This window comes from Perognathus longimembris, chromosome 15 (genome assembly GCF_023159225.1).
Source record: "Perognathus longimembris pacificus isolate PPM17 chromosome 15, ASM2315922v1, whole genome shotgun sequence".
NCBI lineage: Eukaryota > Metazoa > Chordata > Mammalia > Rodentia > Heteromyidae > Perognathus > Perognathus longimembris.
The window spans coordinates 46,501,889-46,523,246 of NC_063175.1; the positions used below are offsets into that span (position 1 = coordinate 46,501,889).

The 21,358-nt window shown below is 40.8% G+C and overlaps 1 protein-coding gene across 5 annotated transcripts in view; it reads left to right on the forward strand.

The window, feature by feature from the left end:
- Wdr7 (WD repeat domain 7) overlaps positions 1-15,790 on the forward strand; it is a 252,259-nt gene extending 236,469 nt beyond the window's left edge. For all 5 annotated transcript variants that reach the window (XM_048363808.1, XM_048363805.1, XM_048363804.1 and 2 more), the window contains 3 exons: positions 7,246-7,350; positions 13,151-13,398; positions 13,447-15,790. In XM_048363808.1, coding sequence (XP_048219765.1) covers positions 7,246-7,350; positions 13,151-13,354 — 309 coding nt within the window. In that variant the 3' untranslated portion in view covers positions 13,355-13,398; positions 13,447-15,790. The remainder of the gene's footprint in view (positions 1-7,245; positions 7,351-13,150; positions 13,399-13,446) is intronic.
- Positions 15,791-21,358: the final 5,568 nt, after the last annotated feature.

Below are 21,358 nucleotides of genomic sequence, written 5' to 3' on the forward strand. Positions count from 1 at the left end.
CACCAAGCAAGCATGAGGCCCTGAGTTCAAAGCCCAGTAACACACACAAATAGCAAAAAAGTTGTTCTGAAAAGAAACCAGAGTACTGTGATTTTTGTTTTTTAGTGGCATTGGATATGTGTTTGTTTTACATTAAAAAATATTGAGTTATATTTGCATTTGTATCCATGACCACAATGATGAGACAAAACTCATCACCTAGATGATATGTTGATGTATGTGTGGATCACTGACAAATTACAGAAGTAGATGGATGTCTCAGAAGAGATCATGAAGCCACAGTGAATGCAGCAACCTTAGTGAATATAAGTCAGAATGCAAAGGTAGAATAGTGGGTGAGGGTTTGACGTGCTGTCGAGTGGGAGCTGCCCATCTGTGGGGCTGTTTCCACACACAGAGACGGTTCCTTGGGCTTGGCTGTCCACACTTCCACCTCCTAAAGGTAACTGGGAACAGGTTGAATTATCAACCACCTGCATGCCAACTGCTCCACCAGCTTTTTCCTTCCAGAAACTTGAAGGAAGTTATCTTCAAATGATAATCATGAGCCACAGTTGCCATTTTCTGATAAGTATAGCACTAGCCTGCATAACATTATGAAAAACTAATGACACCACTTTCTTCGTAGTACCCAGTCTAGTGTGAAATTCCACATTTTGAGATCTACTTGAAGAAGATGACCTTAAGATACCATCCAATTGTAGAATGGCATAATTATAAAACTTAGAAACACTTTAAGAAAAAGCTACCAAAATGATTTTACAAGTTGGAAAATGAGGCTGGAAAGAAAAGGTTAATAAGGCCCCAGGAATATGTTTTAAATCATGAAAATTAAAAAACAAACAACAAGTAGCGACAAGAGGCTGTAAGTCTGTAGAAGAAATGTGACCGCTATTTTCCATCTGTACTGATGGAGAGGAAGCAGGCAGAAGTTACCACATTTGGACTTATATTTGATACCAGAAAAATTTCCTGAACACTATAAAGGTCCTCAGGGGACACTTTGGAGTCTTCTCCAGCAATATTTGAAGTGGAGCAGATTTTCATCTGTCTGCCTGCTTCCAGGTAGCCCTGTCCGTGGCAGACAGAACCAGGTGTCCTGTCAGGGTCCCTACACAGAAGTGTGAGAGGTTTAGTGCAGGGTGATAATTAAATTCCACTTGGAGTCCTTTCATTGTGCATAGATGAGATTATCTATTTTTAATGGTGTTATTATACACCTAAATCATTGGCTGAACCTATAATTTGGTTCCTTGAACAGATGAACTTTAAACAGCTACTAAAAATTTCATAAATTGGTTCCTTGGGAGAAAAGAAAGGAAAACATTTTCTTGAACATAATTAATTCTTAACTTGTGGACTCTTTGGGAATGGATCTTTTTGGAATGTGCTTTTTCTTGCCTCACAAAGCTGTCACACCAACGTCTTTGTCCTCTCTGCTGTGAGTGGTTGCTTCCTGCTAGGAGACATGAAATGTGTGGCCTCCTGTATTGGGATGTCAGAGTGGTATGCAAATTAGTCACAGGCCCCGCCTCTCTCCCCCTCTCTCTTTCCCTTTCCCTATCCTCTCTCCCCCTCTCTCTCTCTGTCTCACCTTCTCACTCTCTCACTGTCCTTTACTGCTTTGGCCACCCTAAATGTGACTATGTAAGCGATAGCAAATGGAGGGTGGTGTGTAGAGGATGGAGGTGAGCATGCTCTGATCCTCACCAGGCTGGCATTGGTAGTTATCATTAAGTAGAAGCACCTCTTGGGAAAGATCCCCTTTGGCAGGTCTTTGGAATTGCCTCTCCTTTTCTTTTTGGGGCTCCATCCTCATTTCCTGAGAGCACTCCTTGAGTCTTCCCTGAGTATCTGGCCTTCTCCAGTTTATTTCCTGCCTACAGGTGCCAGTGGACACTTGGGGCTCACTCTGAACTCCAGGCATCTGCCAAGCCTCTTCCTTGTGAGAGTGTGGCTGTGTTTGCATGTGTGCAGTCAACTGGGGCTTTTTTTTTTTTTTTTTTTTTTAAGCTCAGCAGACTTTCCAGGGTTGCCACGCTGCTCTTCTAGAAGGCCATGTGCCTCTGCCTGGAGACCTTGGGCTGGCAAGATTCAGTCCATGTTCTTTTATTTTTCTGTTGTTTTTTTTAAGTAACTATTATACAAAACACATGAGTCAGTGATTTATAAATTTTTTCTTATGATAGTTTTGGGGGAGTCTTATTATTGGCTTGCTGTTCTGGTTTGGTTTGCTATTTTTGGTTCTACCTGACACGCCTCTGCTGACCTGAAACTCTTACGCCTCCTGCCCCGGCCTCCCTAGCGCTGGGATTATAGATATATACAACACACCTGGTCCCTATGATGATACTTGTAAAAGCAAAATTTTAATACTTTCAGAGAGCTTTTCTTTACAGCTTACATTAGAGGTAACAAAATGTTTTATTTAGTTGATGTTTTCCTTTCCCCTAAAAAGAGTGAGGAAACCTGAAAATAAATATAAAATGCTCTCTTTAATCTTATTTATCCTCCTACATTTTGCTTTGAGCCAAAAACTTGCCATTTGGGAGCTTTTTTTTTTATTATTTGTCTTTTCCAAGAAGAGACAAACCATGTGAAGAGCAATCTTAAAGAGCACATTCTAGCTCTAGCTACTCTGGTTTCTGTTGACACTGACAAAACCATTTTAGTATTCTAGTTTCTGTTTCCTTCTCGATGTAGTAGGGTTAATTATATTTCTTTGCAGAGCACATTGGAAGTGCTTGTTAAAAGCCAGTGTGTAAGTATTGCTCATTATTAATCTGGCCTCTCTGATCCTTTTATTAGGCAAGGAGGTGGGGAGTGTTTAACAGTTCAGCACTTGGCCTCCTGCTAGGGGTAATTGTGTGATTTCTCTCATTGTTCATAGCATTTCCTGAATTAGATTAATTTCTTTGTATCCCATCTCTGTCTTTTCCAGACAACCATGCTTTTGACTAAAAATATAACAAGACATGATAACCTGCTTGCATATTTTTTTAAAAAAAAAAACAAGCAAACCACTTTTTAGTCTGAAACCTGTTGTTCTGAAAATGGCCTTAAGGTTCTTCCATTGGAGACTGGCACCTTTGGATTGGCTCTGCCTTTTCACAAAGCACTTGGGAGTTTACTGTGATCCCTAGGCAGCTGCCACAGTGGAAGTTAAAGTCTGTTCAGGTGGTGCCTGCACAAGACTTCAGAAGTCCCGAGAATCTGAAAGAGACAATGGCAACATTTCCATTACAGTGAGGGCTGAAGCACCTCTTAGGCTGAGATGGTAATGAGCTCACCAGATGTACCAAACCATTTTAAATAGCAAACTTCTCTGCACTACCATGCGCCGTCCCTGCTTCCTTAGGGGACAGCAGATCTATCAGCTGCTGTCAGTCCTCCTGGGGTTTAAGGTGCTTTAAAGCAGGAGAGGGAGAGGAAAGCTGGGGAGGGCACCTGGCACTATGCTTTCGTGTGTGTGTGTGTGTGTGTGTGTGTGTGTGTGTGTGTGTTCATTTGAAACAAAGTATGATCCCTTTGTCCAAGAGAGACTTCAAAGAAATTTACACATTGAAACAGTACATGACTGGATTTAGCTTACAAACTCATAGGTAATTAAGTTGAGAGGTATGCAAATATATACAAATGTATTAACTGAAATAGAGTAGATTCAAGGGAGATACCAAATAGTGTAACTCCTTAGAAAGTGAAAATCAAAGTGTAGCCAAATAAAACACCAGGAAGCAGGTACTCAAAAGGGATGGAGTGAGCCAGGCACTGGTGGCTCATTCCTATAATCTTAGCTACTCAAGAGGCTGAGATCTGAGGATTGCAATTCAAATTGCCCAGTCGGTGAGACTTTTATCTCTAATAAACTACTTAGAAAAAGCTGAAAGTGGTGTTATACCTCAAGTGTGAGCCCTGAGACATAAGCACTAAGTTCACGCCCCAGGACCAGCACAAAAAAAGGGGGGGGGGGGGAATCTGTGGATGGGATGAAAAGGGTGGACCAATGAAGAGGAGAGGAGGAGGAAAATGCAGATGCGAACAAGAATCTAATGTATATCCTGCAAAATTAAGAAGTGTGAGGGAAGAACTAGCTAGGCAAGAGATGAGTGAGCATGCTGAAAGGGGTTTATTGTATCTATAAACTACTTCACTAAATGACAACTCCCTTGTACAGGTACTTAAAGGTCATTTAAAAATTCTTAAAGAAATCAAACTTGAGCAAATAAATAACTGGGCCCCAACCCCAACAGATAATAACAAAATAACAGTGAGTGCAATGAATAGGAAATCCTTCTTACTACTTAATGACTGGGTAGAAATCTCATCTTGAGCTTCTTGAAGCAAGTCCTGTTATATTATATGATTAGTGTTACATGGTAAGAGCATAAAACTTATGTAGAAAGAGAAACATTTTTTCTGGAAGAAAATCCCTAGGTGAGGTGACTTCACAGGCCACCATTCTGGGAGAAACATTAGCCAGCGGGGCAGTGCCTTCTGACACAGAGGACTCCTTCAAGCAGAGCTTCTGTAACCAGGCGGAGGTGCAACCCATGTCTAAGTTTCTACTTCTCCTGCAGGGCTGACCTCAGCAGGTCCACAGACCAGTGGCTGACAGCTTGTGGGTCTGCTGCCATAACTATTGTCTACTCATTGTTTTACCTTCTGATTCCCTGAAGAACATCCTAGTTGCTTGTTGGTGAAAGATGCTAATCTGAAGGAAGCAGACCTGGCAATCTGTTTGGAAATTAGAGGTCCAGGAAAAGCAGTCATCTCCACTCAGAGGGCTCTGAGGGCTTGCAATAAGATCTGATTCGTTTTACTTAGAACTTTTAGACTGCTCAAGTTCTAGATGGGTGGCAGGGTCCCTAGGACAGGGGGGACAATATTATGAATGAAATGTTTATAATTGAGGGTCACATTAAATGCTAGGAGGGCCCAGGCAGGAAACAGATGAGCCCACCAACCTGATGCACAGTTCTCCTATACCAGTGCTGGACCAGTGAAGTGGGAAACAAGTGAACAAGGCCCATTGTTGCCCTGTCCATAGTGCTGATTTTACATGAGATCTAGTCAATTAAAAACACAGGCTTACCATGTTTTTAAACATTTTTGCAGGCCAAAACATACGTACATTTTTTTATATGTAAGAGTCCTCAGTTTACAATCTCTGTTATGAATGAAGACCTTCCTAGTTGCCTATCAGAACAAAAAAAAATAAGCAAAGAGGGGTTGGGAGGAAGGGAAAGTGGGAGAAAAATGATGGAGGGGGTAACAAGTTCGACAAGAAATGTACTCACTACCCTACTTATGTAACTGTAACCCCTCTGTACATCACCTTGAGAATAAAATTAAATTTTTCTTAAGATTTAAAAAAAAGGAACTAAAACCCATTGATGACAAAGACAAAAAAAAAAAAACAGAACAAAAAAAACAACAGCAGCAGCAACCAGATTCCAGCTAGCCTTCAGGTTAGCCCAGTAGAATTGCAGATTTCGTTTTAACAGAACTGAATGTTGACTTTTTTTTAATACCTTCCAGTCAATTATGTGGGAATGGAAAGTTTTCCCTCATTTAATTGGTGGAGAGGTTTTCCCCTGCCTAAAATAATTTTCACTCTAGTGCAATTGCTGTTAAGCTGATGTTTGGAAACCATCATTTAGTAGGCTTTCATATTGTTTCATCTAGTACTTGGATGGGCCAGCACCCTGGACAGCTCCCATGCTTGTTCTGTGAAATGCTCCAGTCTGGAGTCCATTTCTAAGCATTCTGGGGATGCTGACTTTGAACAGAAACTGGTTTGGGGGTTTTCTTTTCTTGGGAGTGGGAAGAAGATCATTAAGCAATATTCTTGAATAACTAATTGTTTACATTTGTGTGATCATTTCCCAAACTGGCAGAGGTAATAAAAATGTCAGTAGTAGTTACTGAATTTTTATTTTGTGTCCTACATTGTGCAGAGTGCCACGGATGTATTATTCCATTTAATTTTCACAAACTCTTTGTAATTCCTTTAATATAGATATGGGAACTCTAAAGTTAAGCACCTTAGATAATGTGATCCTAGGTTCCATGGTTAATAAAATGGCAAAACCCAGGCAAACTGATTTAAACTGCCCTCTGCTGCTTGAATCCCATGCCTGTATTATCAGAATTACATTCTTCCTTTAAACATTGATTGAAAAGCAGGTGCATTTTGGCTCTCACAGTGTATTGAAAGGCAATGACAAGAAAGAACAGATTGCCAAGGACAGGACACAGAAAAATATATTTTTATTCACACACACACATACACACGCACGTGCGTGCACACATACATACACAGTTCTTTCTCATTTTCATCTTAAGATGTTTTTGAAAAAATTTACAAATCTCGTAACAAGTCTGATGCACACAGACTCAAGTTTCACAGTTCTTCATCAAAAATTACAGATGGTAACAAACTTACAGATGGATATTGTCTCCATTTGATGACACACCTTTTTTTCCATTCCTTTCTAGATAAAGGAGACTGGATATTAGTTAACATAGTAATAATTGACTATTGGGTATTATTATAATAGCTTATTTGCTTATGCAGTGTATTAATATCACCAGGCCTAAGTGTATTTTGTTATTAAGAACCTTTTTTAAAATCAAAGACATAGTCTAATATGTGACTCCCTTTTTATTATTCATGGCTAAATCAATGCAAGCTATTGGCAAAGGTTCAAAAACTATTCCTGTTAACTTGTTTTTAATAGTATTTGATTTATATATGTGTCCAAGCCTCCAGTGTGCACCTGTATATATGTTTACTACTTGTGGCTATATACATTTAAACACAGTGTTATTGGTAGAAAACAAGCATGAAATGTGAAAAAAATGGGTGATCATTAAGGAGCTGAACTTATAGTCTGTCTCCTAGGACAGGTACAATGTGGTATAGTTTTGATTCTTTTTCATTTCAAATCAAGATTGCTGGATAATTTTGGTGATGAGTTTCTTACATTTTCTAATTAGTTTTGGAATTCTTCCCTCTGATGAACTAAAATGCTGGTTTGCTTTTTCTTCGTGCTCATGCTATCCTCCCATATAGAAAAGAGATCTTCTCCTCAGAACGAGAGAGAAGGACTTTGGTCACTTTTCTTCTTTTTCTAACTTGGTTTGTATAAACAGAATGTAAGCATATCTAATATTGCATTGATGTGTTTACTTACAATCACTTTGGGAAAGCCTTCCATTAACGACCTATGAATTTTCTTTTAGACCATCCATGGACACAAGGGACCAATCACTGCAGTGTCCTTTGCTCCTGATGGACGGTATCTCGCCACCTACTCCAACACCGACAGCCACATTTCTTTCTGGCAGGTAAGAATGAGAGCACAATTCCCTGTGGTAGGAGTCTTCCTGTTGAGCCTATCTGCCAGCCCTTCCTCCTGCCTTTCAATTCCCTTTCTTCAACAAATGTCAACAAATATTTATTGATTGAGGCACCATCATGCAGGGTGCTGAGAATACAGTTAGCAGTACAGAGAGAGGAAGCCTGTTCCGTGAAACACAGAAGAACCAAGCCTGCAAGCACAGTAGAGAGGCAAACCTGACAATGAGGTTTAGGAATGCCTTCCAGAGCAAGTGACAATTTGGCCAAACCATAAAAGACACTGAGGAAGGGTTGGAATGGAGAGAGAAAGAGTGGCATGTTAGCAGTGAATAAGGATGAGATGTGTATGGGGGAGGCCTGGACCAAAAGGAACCAGGCAAGAGTGGCTTGGCTCAGGTCACTGAGCAAGACATTCCATGGGGCCCGAGGCCTGGGACTCCTGACAGGGCACGGGGCATGGGCTAATGAGGAACTGCCTAGTACTGGCTGGATGCTCACTTTGTATCATCTCATTTTTGTTTACCTTCTGAATTTCCCGCATAATCTTCTTAATTCCTAAACTGTTCAAAATATTTGTAAAACATGAGCATCATGAAAATACTGACGTTAAATTCTAATTAGAATGAACACTAGTTTGACCAACTAATTTTTACTATAGATTCTCATCTTCAGTACTTAATCATATCTCATCTTCCCTTCAATTACCTTACTCTTTTAGTGTCGACAGCCACACGAATATGGAATTCTGTCACGTTCCCCCAAAGAGTTCATTTCAAATTTAATTATTTACTTTTATTTTCCTGGGATGCAAGTGTGTTTTCTAAGATTTGGCCTGTTGCTTTGAAAGCTGAAAAATAAAATAAAAGTTTAAACAAGGCTTCAGCACAACTTGATGGCACAAAAAATCAATAGCTAATAAAATGTAAAATGGATACAATAAATTGCTTAATTAACAACATGCTATTAAAGTGTGACAACTTCCAAATCTGTCAGAGACTTTTTCTACTTCTTATCTAATTTCGTTTTCCAGTTTATTTTCTCATTATCCTTTCTTCCAGAATGTATCTCCAGCATCTTAATTAGCTCATATTAAACTCCTTCTGTCAGACATCTCACTCAGTCTTCACTTTTCCCAGTGGGTAACCACAGGGCTGGCATTTTCTGTGGAAATTCCACCATCACTCTTTACATGTTCATAAGTTGGACTCTTGCAACAATGGTTCTTTCGAAAGTTCACCCGTTCATGGTTCTTTGTACATAAGTGACTCAGTGGTCATAGCTCTACCATTTTAATCGATAGACATTTTCCTTTATTTCCCACTCGCCTAGCCTCTTGAAGCTATGCTTACAGAAATCTCCATTCACCCCGCATTGCCTCCATGTCTAGGAGACTGTACCAGCCTGGACTCTGGATGAGCCCGGGCGCTGCTCTTACAGAGCCTGAGTTGTGCCAGTGCCTGCTTCTTGGAGATAAAAAGAACGAAGCTTCTGCTTTTTTTCCTCCCAAGTTTTGTTCTGAGAAGAAAATGTAATGTTATGTAAAATAATGTCTCTAAAATTAGCCAGATTACTTGCAGTATTTTTCCTGAATTTTCAAAATGATAAAATATCTTTTTCCCCCTTGTCTAGATCTTTAAGGTTCTGCTTGATACATTTGTTCATTCTTGCCCTGAATTCTTTTTTTCTTTATTAAAATCTCTACCCAGCACACTGATGGGCTTATGGTTAGCATCCTTCCTTCCAGCAGATCCTCCTGTCTCTTAGAGACCACTCTTTGCCTCATCCTCTCCCTCTCCCTAATACTCTGGGCTCTGTGAAGTGCACCTTAGCCCCCATGTGCTTGCGCCTGTGGCTCTGTGCATAGTAGAGCTGTAGTATGTAGTATGTATGCTTGTCCTTAGTTCATAGCTCACCTACTTCAAGGGCTGCCCGGTGTCCTCTGCAGGTGGAGAGCATCGCAGCAGCTCAGCTAACACCCCCATCTCTTTTTTGCCTCTAAAAACCATTGTCAGAATTTAAGATGCAGCCCATTCCATGGAGGTTTAAATTGTACCCTGCTCAGTCTTGCAATTGAAATGGAAGGCACAGAAACAGATCATTCCAGCTTTATCAAGAAAATGCAATGGAACTTCTTCCAGAAGTGTAGTGGCCTTCCGTTTGAATTAAAGGCAATTCAAAGAACCATGTTGGGTCTTTCCACTGCTCTCTCGAAGTGGACTTGCCTCATTTATTTAGCTGCATGTTGTTTAGTCCTAATGATGTATGAGAATACTTTTATATTATTCCAGTAACTGTACTGCAATATATTTTGAAAACTTAATGAAGTCTTATTAATACATAGCTTTTCTAAAGCTACCAACTATTAAAATCTTTTCTGAGAAATGAGTGTTAATGAGAAATATCGGTTAGATAATTACTCAAGTGAGACTTAGTAAAAGGTTTATGTGCTGCATTACTTACTTTGAGAAGGCATTAAAACATGTCCTGTTTTGATGAATTTAGCTGTTGTGTTTCTGTGTTCAGAAAATAATCTTCACAGTACTGGTTTTGTGAAGCATATCTCTGAAGGAAAAGGAAAAGCCAAAGTTTTGTTTTAGAGAGTTTATATGCTCAGCTGCTGAATAATATAATTTGGAAATCTGTCAAACCATCTGATATATTAACATCCTATTTCTGCAATTTGGCTATTTCACTTCAGTGTATTTGTTGGTATTTAAGCAAGTAGTGCTTGGTAATAAAATACATGTGTAATTCTTTCACCTAAATTTGACTACCACCGTTCAACAAACAAAAATCCCCTTTCAGAAATATGAACAAGTTAGATGGTCGCTGGTTTTATTGCCTTTTCTTTACTCCATGTGTAATAGAATAGCATTTGGGCATTTAAACATATAATCATTAGCCATAAAGATTTCCCTCAACATTTTGTTGAGTAAAAAAGCAGGTTGCAAAACTGCTATCTAATAGGAGCCTGCTTATGGAAAATTCTTTAAATCTACTTTCCTCATATACATATATATGTATATATATGCATATATGTATATATATATGTTCCTAAAGTTTGGAGGCTGCTTATCAAAATGATAACAATAATTAACTTTGGAAAACGGGAACTTTAGGACATTTTTTGCTTCCTTTTTGTACTTCTATTACTTGAATTTTCACAGTATTACCTTTGTAGTCAAGAACAACTTAATACTAAAAAATCTAATAATTCCACGAAGTTTTCATTCATTCAATACTTACATTGTTCTTACCTTAGCATAGTTTGTAGTCAGTCACTAATCAGAAAAAAAAATTAATGTTGAATAACAGAATGATCAACTTTTTGGCTGAGCTTACTGGAAAAATGCATGCCAACTTTACTACTCCAGACCCATTCCTCATTTTAAGAGGTCCTATGAAGGTATAGTGTGAGAAATAATGAAGTTTACTAAACTTGAGGGTCTCTATTGTTTGAATTATATGCAACTGTAACAGTGTGTACCTCCAAGAACTTCATGGTTCTGTTCTGAGGCAGGAAGGCCATTTGGCTTACTGATGACATTGACCAAGAGGGTGAGCCTCAGTCATGAGGGGCACCTAGCTGTAAGAATGGCTTTCTCCCTTTCTCATTCTCTCTGTGCCATTTCCATTACATATTTTCTTTCTTTCCCCTTTAACTTTCAATGTATGCCTTGTATATGTGGCTAAATATCAAGAAATGAATTAAAAATGGAGAAGTTACCTGTGCATGTTTAGTGCCCTTTGCATCTCAAGCCACTGGCAGAAATAAAGCTTCAGACTTATTTTCACAGAACATCCACAAAGAGTGAAAAATAGTTTTAGCTATTTTTCAACTGAAAAATTAGTAGTTGTGGTTGTGGCTGTTGTTTTCAAGCCAAGTAAGCCTGTTGATGCCAGTTAATTTTAGCCAGAAGTTTTCTGAATCATTTGAGTATGTCCTATAAAAGACTACATTTTATATTGTTGCTTTTTTATAAAAATGAGAACTAGGAAAACAAGTTCACCACTATTATTTAGATTTAAATTATTTGGGAACCTCCAGAAAGTAGCAAAACATTAAGTTTTTATCTTTTGTGAAGCTTTTGGAGAAAGGAAGGAAGAAAGGACAGCGGCTTTTGGAAGAATGACAGTAAGGCACTACCTGGCTTTAAATGTGAGCAGAACTTTAGCTGAAAGAGTTAAGAATAACCATACATTTGGTTTTAAAATGTGACCTCGTACACTAGTGATTTTTTTTCACCTCTGTGTTGTGTTCGGCACTATTATTAATGCAGGAAAATCAGTAACATTAGTCATCTTAAAAGGGTTATTACTCAAGATGATTTAAATTGTGAAAATGTCAGTGGAGCCTGCACGCACTCTGCTAGAGATACCATGATTTACACCCCCTGACACCACCCTGCTGCTGAGAAGCCGGAAAAAAGGAATGGCTCCTACTTCGCACTGATCCAAATGCAGAACGCGATAGGAGCAATAACACATCTTAAGTGTCCTGAGACCTGCCAGGGCTTCCTGTATCAACAGCCTGTGTGCGATGGGTCACAGGCTGCAGGCTTCACCTACATCCCTGGTGTCTTGTCCATGTCGATGGTGGCTGTGTTCTTGAGGAGAAATAGAAGTGAAAAGTAGTGCAAAGAAGAGGCTCCTTTCCAGGCAGTATGCTTTCCACATGATTTTTATGATTGCCCAATGATGCATATTGAAAACATTTTAAATGATATTTAAAATCTAAAGAAGCCTGCAGACTCGGTTGCTCTGAAAACAGTTAGTTCACTTAGATAATTGCTGTTGGATATTTGGCACTTTGACCTGAATGTCCAGTCGCTCATGATTCATAATTCCCATGTTATTTAGAGTGGGTGTGAATGTATTAAGAAATTTTAGATCCATAAAAAGTGCCAAAAAACCAAATACCTCTTACCTGATGAAAAGTTACCATCACAAAATATGGAGAGAATACTCTAGCAGGATAGCAAAGCAGTAGGGCAAAAGCGAACCTTGTGTCTCTCTTCCCAATAAGGGGGTGCTTCCCAGAGCCTGCTTTCCACAGCAGGCATTGGAGATGGGCATGGGGCTGGGGTTCCATCTTTTTTTTTTTTTTTTTTTTTTTTTGGCCAGTCCTGGGCCTTGGACTCAGGGCCTGAGCACTGTCCCTGGCTTCTTCCCGCTCAAGGCTAGCACTCTGCCTCTTGAGCCACAGCCCCGCTTCTGGCCGTTTTCTGTATATGTGGTGCTGGGGAATCGAACCTAGGGCCTCGTGTATCCGAGGCAGGCACTCTTGCCACTAGGCTATATCCCCAGCCCATGGGGTTCCATCTTTGATCCATATAATTATCACTCTCTCAATAGCTTAACTTCATTTTCTTTGAGCAAATTATAAATTCTGAAACCAGTCTTCATTGACTCATTGTTTAGGAAATACAGTTAGTATTTTTGTCAAAGAACAAAAAGGTCTTCCCTACCCACAATCTCTAAATGTCATCTAATTGAGCTATTTTATTAGCAGCTGTCATTTAGCTCCTTTCCTGAAGATCAATTAGGCTCTCCTTCGATCAGCTTCTGTCCACAAAAATAAAATTCCTCTGGATTTATGCGTTTATAAAGTAACACCATCGGGTCAATTGGCATTCTACCGTGAGGAGCCCTGTGGAAGGGAGGACTAGCGTGCGGGTGGATAGACACAGCCATGGTGGAGAGGGTGACCGGAAGCAGCGGCCCTGGACAGGGAAGGGAGAGGGTTCCTGCGGTGACGGTTGTGCTCTTCTGCCCCTGCCCCTCCAGATGAACACGTCGCTCCTGGGGAGCATCGGCATGCTGAACTCGGCCCCCCAGCTGCGCTGCATCAAGACCTACCAGGTGCCCCCGGTGCAGCCCGCGTCCCCCGGCTCGCACAACGCGCTCAGGCTGGCCCGGCTCATCTGGACGTCCAACCGCAACGTCATCCTCATGGCGCACGACGGGAAGGAGCACCGCTTCATGGTCTAGGGCTGCCCTCCCCTGCCCCGAGCCCCCTCAGCGCCGGCCCAGGGCCAGGCCGGGGCTGTGTCACTCGTGCATGCTGCTTGGGGATCTATGTCCTCCGCACGGGCCACCTGCCCGGCGTGCGGCCATCCTGTCGCTCGGATGGGAGGGGAGAGCCAGCCATTCCTGGGGACGTTCTTGTTGCTTGGCGGCCACAGAAGCTTGGAAATCAATAACCACTGTGATTGCGCTCCCAGCCCCAATCAGCACTTGCAGCCCTCCAAGCCAGGCTCCACAGCGCTGCCCGAGCCTGGCCAGCCCAACGCTCACCCGGCGGGTGACTTGCCAGCCCTCACTATCGAAATCACTTCCTTCCTGTCTCCTGAAACCTACTGTTGCCTACCAAACGGACTCTGTGTTTACATGGCTGTTTTCCTTCCAGTGATGGCTAGGAAATAATTCCATTTCCTAGGATGTTGCCACTACCTAGTTGATTTGAGACTGAGGAAATATTAGAATATGTATACTTTTTCCTTATAGAAAAAAAATACAGTTTTCCAGACACTTCACCTTCTAAACTGCTCATTTCCTGCTTAAAAGATAGTAGTATATTCAGTAGCTTACCATAAAAATGACCAGTATTGTGGTCTATCTAATATGGTTATCCAGTCACTATATAATCTATATCTCTGAGAGGGACTTTCGTGCTACAGTACCAAGTTTGGAAGCATAGCATACATCTAAACTGAAGGCCTTCCTGTGTGTGGCTGTAGACCCTTTGTTGAGGAAAGTTTCCTCCCTCCTTCCAGGACCTTTGCAACTGGAAGTTCCCATGTGTGTGACATACGTCAGTTATCAGTGACTACTGCAAGCCGGCCTTCCAACTACTGATCAGTTAAAGGAAAACTACAAAGGCATTTAAGTAAACATCTTTGAGAACTAATTTGTTCAGCGTGTATATAAAATATGAGAGCTGTTGATGTATTTCAGTGGTATTAACATAAAAGTTGTTCATAATACTTCTAAGTATGCTCTAACTAGATCCCTTTGTTCTTGTGTCAAATTATTCCAGACTTACTTATAGTAATAGAAAAAAAAAACCTGTAAGATATCTTATGTACAAATTGCTCCTAACAAACTTGGGTCTATATATAGTTCAGATGAGACTAGTTTGGTTTGTTGGTTGGTTATTGATTAATTAGTTGAGCAAAATGGTTTACTAAATGCAAAAGTAAAAATGATTTATTCAATTTGGAGAAAAGTATGCAAAATGTCAAAAGGAATGAAAACAATAATGGGAGCATTTAATTTTTAAAACATAGATTGTCAGAGTTTATATAATACACAGAAATGTAGGAGCAAGATCCTGGAACAAATATATCTGTGTTTTACTAAAAACAGACTTTTAAAGAGCATATGAAAAAGTTAAGATCCCACTCCCCAGAAGATCACCTTCATCCTGATATGAAAAGTTACTTCCATTGATGGCAACTCTGTAAACCAAGGAATACTTGGTTTTAGACAGATGTTCTTACAAAGGTGAATTTATGCCCATGTGCATGTACATTGTATTTATAATAAGTATATATGTAGTTCCAGGAAAATAAATAAGAACTACACAGTGTGGACTTCGTTTGGTGGACTCGCTGTTGTGTTCAGTGTAGATAGAGAAACCTGAAGTAAACTAAAACTTGCACTTGGCTTTTCCAGTGGGCTTCTGAGCCTGCTGTATACCCGGCACACATTTACTTTATGAAATTAAATACAAATGAATTTATTCTAGACTTCAAAACTATTTGGAAAGCAGAGGTTACACCTCCACCATAGGGGACTTGTTTTCACAGGGTGTTCTATGCCTCAGGAAGAAGGTGTGGGACCAGTAGATAGGCTACGGCGAATGTGGGGCTGGATTCCACATGGAGGTTGAGCACAAAGCTGAGGGCTCGGGGAGCAGGCCTGCAGGTTGGAGACAGCAGCCCTTCCGTGTCCCCTGGCCAGACTATAGACTGTACGCTTCTGTGGGCCACATGAAAGTGATGGCTAGACATCCCTAATGACTGAACTCCCATTTCAACTTTTGCTATGTGACGCTGTCCTTGGCTTTTTTGACAGCCACAGCCCCAAATTTCACTCGAGCTTGAATTCTCAGCCCTGACTAAACGTTGTATTCTCATCCCAGTGTACGCTTTCAGTGTTATATTGATTTTGTTGGCACTGCATTTGAACCCGTCCTTGTAAATGTAGAGACATATGTGGCTTTGTTGGTAATTTACAAGCAAATGATGACATAACATGACACCTGTATGAAAACCTTGTAATGATTGAACTCACTGTGTAGCCAGTGAATTAAAAATGTCTGCTTCCCAAGACATTTCTGGGTGACTCCTCCATTTGATAGATTCTACACATGCTGAATGTCCCTGTGTACATATGTGTGTTAAATAAAACTGAATTGTACTGATGATTGTTTTCTCATACTGTTACTTTTCAAGTGTCCACTCTTCTGGTTACCAGGGTTTGAACTCAAGGCCTTGTGCTCACTTGGCTTACCTCAATCTGACAGCTGAGCCATACCTGCAGCATAGCTATCTGCTAATTCATTTGGAGATGGAGTCTCATGGGATTTTCTTCCCCATCTGGTTACAAACCACAATCCTTCAGTCTCAGCCTCCTGAGGAGCTAAGGTTACAGGTAGGAGCCACCAGCGCCAGATCAGTGGCTACTCTTCTTAGACATTCCCAGTCGACATACATAAACCTCCCTTACTCTTCTGTTTTTAATTGCTAACTTCCCTGGGGTGCCAACTTCAGGAAAGGCAGGCTTATTCTCAAAAAAATAAAAAGCAGTAGAATGGTGGAGAAGGAAGTCTTGCCACATTGCAAAAGTTAGAAAACCAGTAGTGCTCATTAGCACCCCCTGTGGCTTGGGCAGGAGAATTGCATGCACCTTGCCTTATCTCCACCATAAATTGCTCCTCAATAGCCTGGTGATTGTATGAAATTATATCTTGTCAGACCTGGTGACATGAGTCTGCTACCTCATGGGAAATGAGCTGAGATCATTAAATTCATTCCATTTAATACTCAGTTTGGAGTTGAATTTGAATCCCAGAGGCAAAAGTTTATCATTGGCTTTCAAAACAATAACAAAATAGGACCTCATTGCTCAGAGAGCATTGCATGTAAGTCACAAATATACTTTCACTTCAATACTTTCTGAGGACAATACAGTACAGCTTGAACCGGAGTGCTTCATGTTAACAGCATAATCTGAGAATTAAGTAAAGATCCAAGGAATTGGCACCAACATCTTTGGCCCTACAAAATGCCTAGAGTGGTTGGCCCTGGGAATTGTTTATGCACATACTGATGACTTTAAACATGTCCTTATAGAAAAATAAGCTGTTAACAATTCTGTATGATTGGTGATCACATAAACTTATCACATGTAGAAAGGGCATGACATTAATAGGAAGGTAAAGCCAAGCGGTACTGGGTGAACTTTCACCTTTCACCCCTTCGCCTCACTGACAGAGCTGAATGTTGAAGAAAATCAATACTTGGGAGCCAGGAGGGAAATATTTCCACCCTCTAACTAGAGAATGTATTTTGACAAGGCCAAGATAATCCAAGCTACACAGGAGAAAGAGAAAAAAAAGACTCATTTTTAAAGCTTGACACTTCAAGGTGTTTTTGTACTATGGTTTAGAGAACGTCAATACATACAAATACCAAAGGTCAAAAAGAAAAGCCAGGCGGATTTCAAAAATTAGATGTTCCGGTTCTTTTGGCTGTTTACAAACTAAACAAGACTAGGAAGAGTTTGTGCCTGTGGTGGTCATTTAAATGAACTGAGATCACAGCTACTCAGAGCTCACCCCCTTTTCAGTAATTGCCTTAAATTTTGTGCCATGCAAGTAATATTGCATGTTGACAAAGTGTTCAGACTTTCCTTCTGTACCTTTCTGTACATTTCTGGCAGTTATATCATTTTGCAACAACATTTTGGTTTTGCAATTTATGTGGATTCTGCTGGTATTGGTATCATAAATCTTCTCATTTGGTTCAGTCATTCATTTAAGAGTTAGTATACCTTTACAGTTGAAATTCTACGTCCCCAATTTCCCTAAAGCAAATTACTTAAGTGTCTTAACTAGGACACCTCTAAGGGAGAGGGTTATACAACTTTAAAGAGAAAGTAAGTAATTCACCTCATTATTGCTGGCAAAGTTAAGACCATTCATTCTATGGACCCACACCTTCATCAAATGGATATGTTTGTTTGTTTGTTTGTTTCCTTTCTACAGATAAGAAAATGAAGAAGCTGATCCCCATCCCAAACCTTCCAGGTAAGCTGAGAAGAACAAAGAAATCTTAAGTACAAAGTAGTCCTGATGTGTCTCACCAGGCCTTCTGAAGATGATCATTGAAATTATAATAAAAACACAGCCTTGTTCTCATTAATAAATTCCACTCTACTCTGAGGAGACAAGTCAGGCTAGAAGTTCTGTTTCACTTCAAAAGGAAAATGTAAACCATCTTGGCCTTCCAGAGAAGGCCAAGACAATGTCATGTCTGATTTGTAGTCATTATAAACTAAACATGCTCTACTTGAGGCTGTACCTGCAAAATGCTTAGAACAATGCCGCCTAAGAGAATTTTCAACAGACATTACAAAATTTTTAGTGTGCATAAATAAGATTGCTTGTTCTTTAGTCTCATCGATTTTCTTTCCTAGGCTAGCTTTGAATCACGACCCTCAGATCTCAACCGCCTGAATAGCTAGTGTTACAGTCATGAGCCACCATCGTCCAGGCTTCTGCCTAATTCTTAATTGTAAAGGCCATGAATTCTTATATCCCTTTTACAAATTTTTTTTAAATGGCAGGTACCTAGATAAATAACCATCATTATGCAGCTAATGAAAGTCCTGTCTACCACTGGAAGCTTGGACCAGCTTCCTGTGGCCTTCTAGATCCCTGGTGTGACAGATAAGGAGTGAGCCCAGTCATCGCGAGAGAAGCAGAAGGGAATATGGTAGAACAGAACACTGCTTTTTCCTTTGATGTATAGCCATATGCCCTAAATTTTAAAGGACTAGAATTGTGTTGATTCTCAGATATTAAGATTATTTTACTATGAAACAATTGAGTTGAAATGTATTACATTCTATGGAGTGAAAGTAACTGAGGAACCAGATTTTTTTCTCTAAGAAATGAGACCTTCAAGGAAGTAGGATTGGACACAGCCATTGCCACAACCCTCATTTTTGTTGGTCATTCAGCAGCTTTGGGTGCTGCTGACTGATTCCCTGGGTGCTGTTTTCTCTCTGTCTACCTAGATAGTCATGTTTTTCTACTTCTCCCAGGCTCTATTTCTGCCACCTCTTCTTCATTTGCATACTCACAGATGCATAAATCACAGGTGACTGTTTCATCACTGGGTACAGGTGGCTCACACCTGTAATCCTAGCCACCTAGGAGGCTGAGATCTGAGGACGGTGGTGCAAAGCCAGCTCAGGAAGAAAAATGCAAGACTCTAGCAAAAAGAGCTAGAGTGGAGGCATGGCTTGAGTGATGGCGCCCCTGCCAAGAGTGAAAAAGCTGAGCAAGAGTGTGAAGCCCTGAGTTCAAGCTCGGGTACTGGTCCACACAGAAACAAAATGCTCTAGAAATGCCAGACTTTACAATAGAAATCAAAGCCAAATTTGTTGCATTTTGTGCCTGAATCACTTGAGCTCCCATCTAGACAGAAACATAACAAAACTTATATCTTCCACTTGGCTAGCATTCACCAGTGAACACTGCACTTCAAGACAGAGGCCACTCAGCATTTACTGTCACAGAGTGAGGTTTACATTGTCATAGCTCCCCTCTCCCTGATTATCTCACTCCAGGATCTGTTGGAATATTCCAGAACATTCTAGATAAGTCCAGGACATGCTACCATACTCATATCCCTTAACCAAAAGATTGGTACTACAGCACTTTTCATAACTCCATGATAAATCTTAGGTCAGTTGTCTAACAAGTCAAAGGATCCCTTTTTGAAGGTCCAGATATTCTTTAATGTGTGTGTGTGTGTGTGTGTGTGTGTGTGTGTGTGTGTGTAGTGTGGGGGAGCATATTTTCATTAGGCCTATCAGTAACTCTATAAATTGGGGTACAAATCAGTAACTCTATAAATTAAGGCATATTATACAAGTTAGAAAATGATTACACTAACTGGCTAAGTAATTCACCTAAGGTCACACTATTAAGCGGTGTAGCTAGGATTGCATCAACAGTGCTCCACCAATGGACAATGTCTTCAAGGCCAGTTTTATAGTAGCTGAAGAAACATGCTTTATTCTCATATTGACCTCAATAAAAAAAGTTCAAAATTCAATCTTCATTTATTTATTTTACAGTGACTTATTGAATGCCTATTATTTTCCAGGCATTTCTAGAGAGGGCTAAATTAATACAGACTAGGCACTCAAATTACTTATGCATCTCAAAATCTATCTAGCTAATGTGGTGTCTTTTGCAAAGTCCATTATTTATATTACACATGCACCTCACACACACACACACACACACACACACACACACACACACAGAGCCCTGCTTCTGATATATATGTTTCTCCTTTGATACACACAGGCACTGGATTCTGGGTAGCCTCCTCAATGACCCAAGACTATTTCCTGGCATACGTTGTGCTGTTTTTCTAGGTCCCAGCCAAAGCCTCAGTGACCCCTGATTTCATTTCTTTTTCTCTTCTCTCTTCCAGCACTCATCTCCTTCATTCCTAGGTGTGTAAGCAGACTGAAGGATAAGATGGGAGAAAGGGACAGAGGAAGAAGTGGGTGTGTGGCCAGAAATGAGGACTGGTGAAACATCAAGATCGATCTTCATGGGAATACACATTTTCCAGTAGATCTGGTTGAAATTTAGACTTGCCCATTTACATGGTAGATACCTAGTGCGCATCTGCCTGTGTCATGCAGTGAATGGGGTGCTGGTACTGGAGTGCGAATGGATTCATTTTGTTGCCTCATTCTGATGGAATGGGGTGGGGACAAGCCAAATTAGAAGCACACATTGTAACATGAGCAATGGAGAAAACAAGGATTAAAAATTGAGGTGGCCCACAATGCTGAGATGCAAGTGGGCAAAGTCAATAGGACATCTGTAAGGGAAGAGGAGGAAGCAGACATCTGAGGAGCAGCCTTGAGAAGGGAAGATCCTACAGAGGAGCAGAGCTGACAGGCAAGGAGATACACAGGTGGGGGTCCCTAAGGAAGAATAGAGAGGTGCCTGCTGCTGGGATAGCATGCCTGGGCCCATGAGCTCAGCTTTATCCCAGGAGCTGGGTCTTCCGTGACTGGTCATCCGGATTCTGTAGACTCTTAAAGGCAGTGGTCAAGAGCAGTGGGTGAGGACTCAGAAGTCATTCAACAGTTGTATGCTGAGAGTTTAGTATGGTTTAGCTGGGAAACACTGGGCTGCTCTTACAGAGTGGATTAGGCTGGGTGAAAGATGAAAACAAGAACTGCTACTTAGCTGTTTCATGTAATGGTGTTACCCTACACTTAAATGGTCTAATGTAGACTCCTTTTATTAGCTGACTGTGGAGCCCTGGGTGCAGGCTCAGCTTAGCAGGAAGCCTGGGCACCACATTTTCTCTCAGGCTACAGTCAAGGTAATGGCTGGGACTGTGGTCTCATCTGACACTGGGTGGGGAGGATTCCTTTCTCAACTCAGGTTGTGGTTGGAAATTTTAATTCCTCTGGTTATAGGAACTTGGGTCTCATCTTCTTGCTGGCTGTTCCCAGGGGGTGCTTTGTAGGCTGTTGGGAGAGCCCACCCTGGCCTGTAGGCTCCCACAGATGTTTCCCAACCCCACAATTTAATGGAGATGGTGACATAACAGCTGCATGGTGAAGGACAGCAAGAGTTATCTCGAGTGGAAGGAGATTCAGACAATGGGACTGTGACAGATGGTGCAGAGGGGTGATAGTGGTGATGGTCTCGAGGAGCAGCTA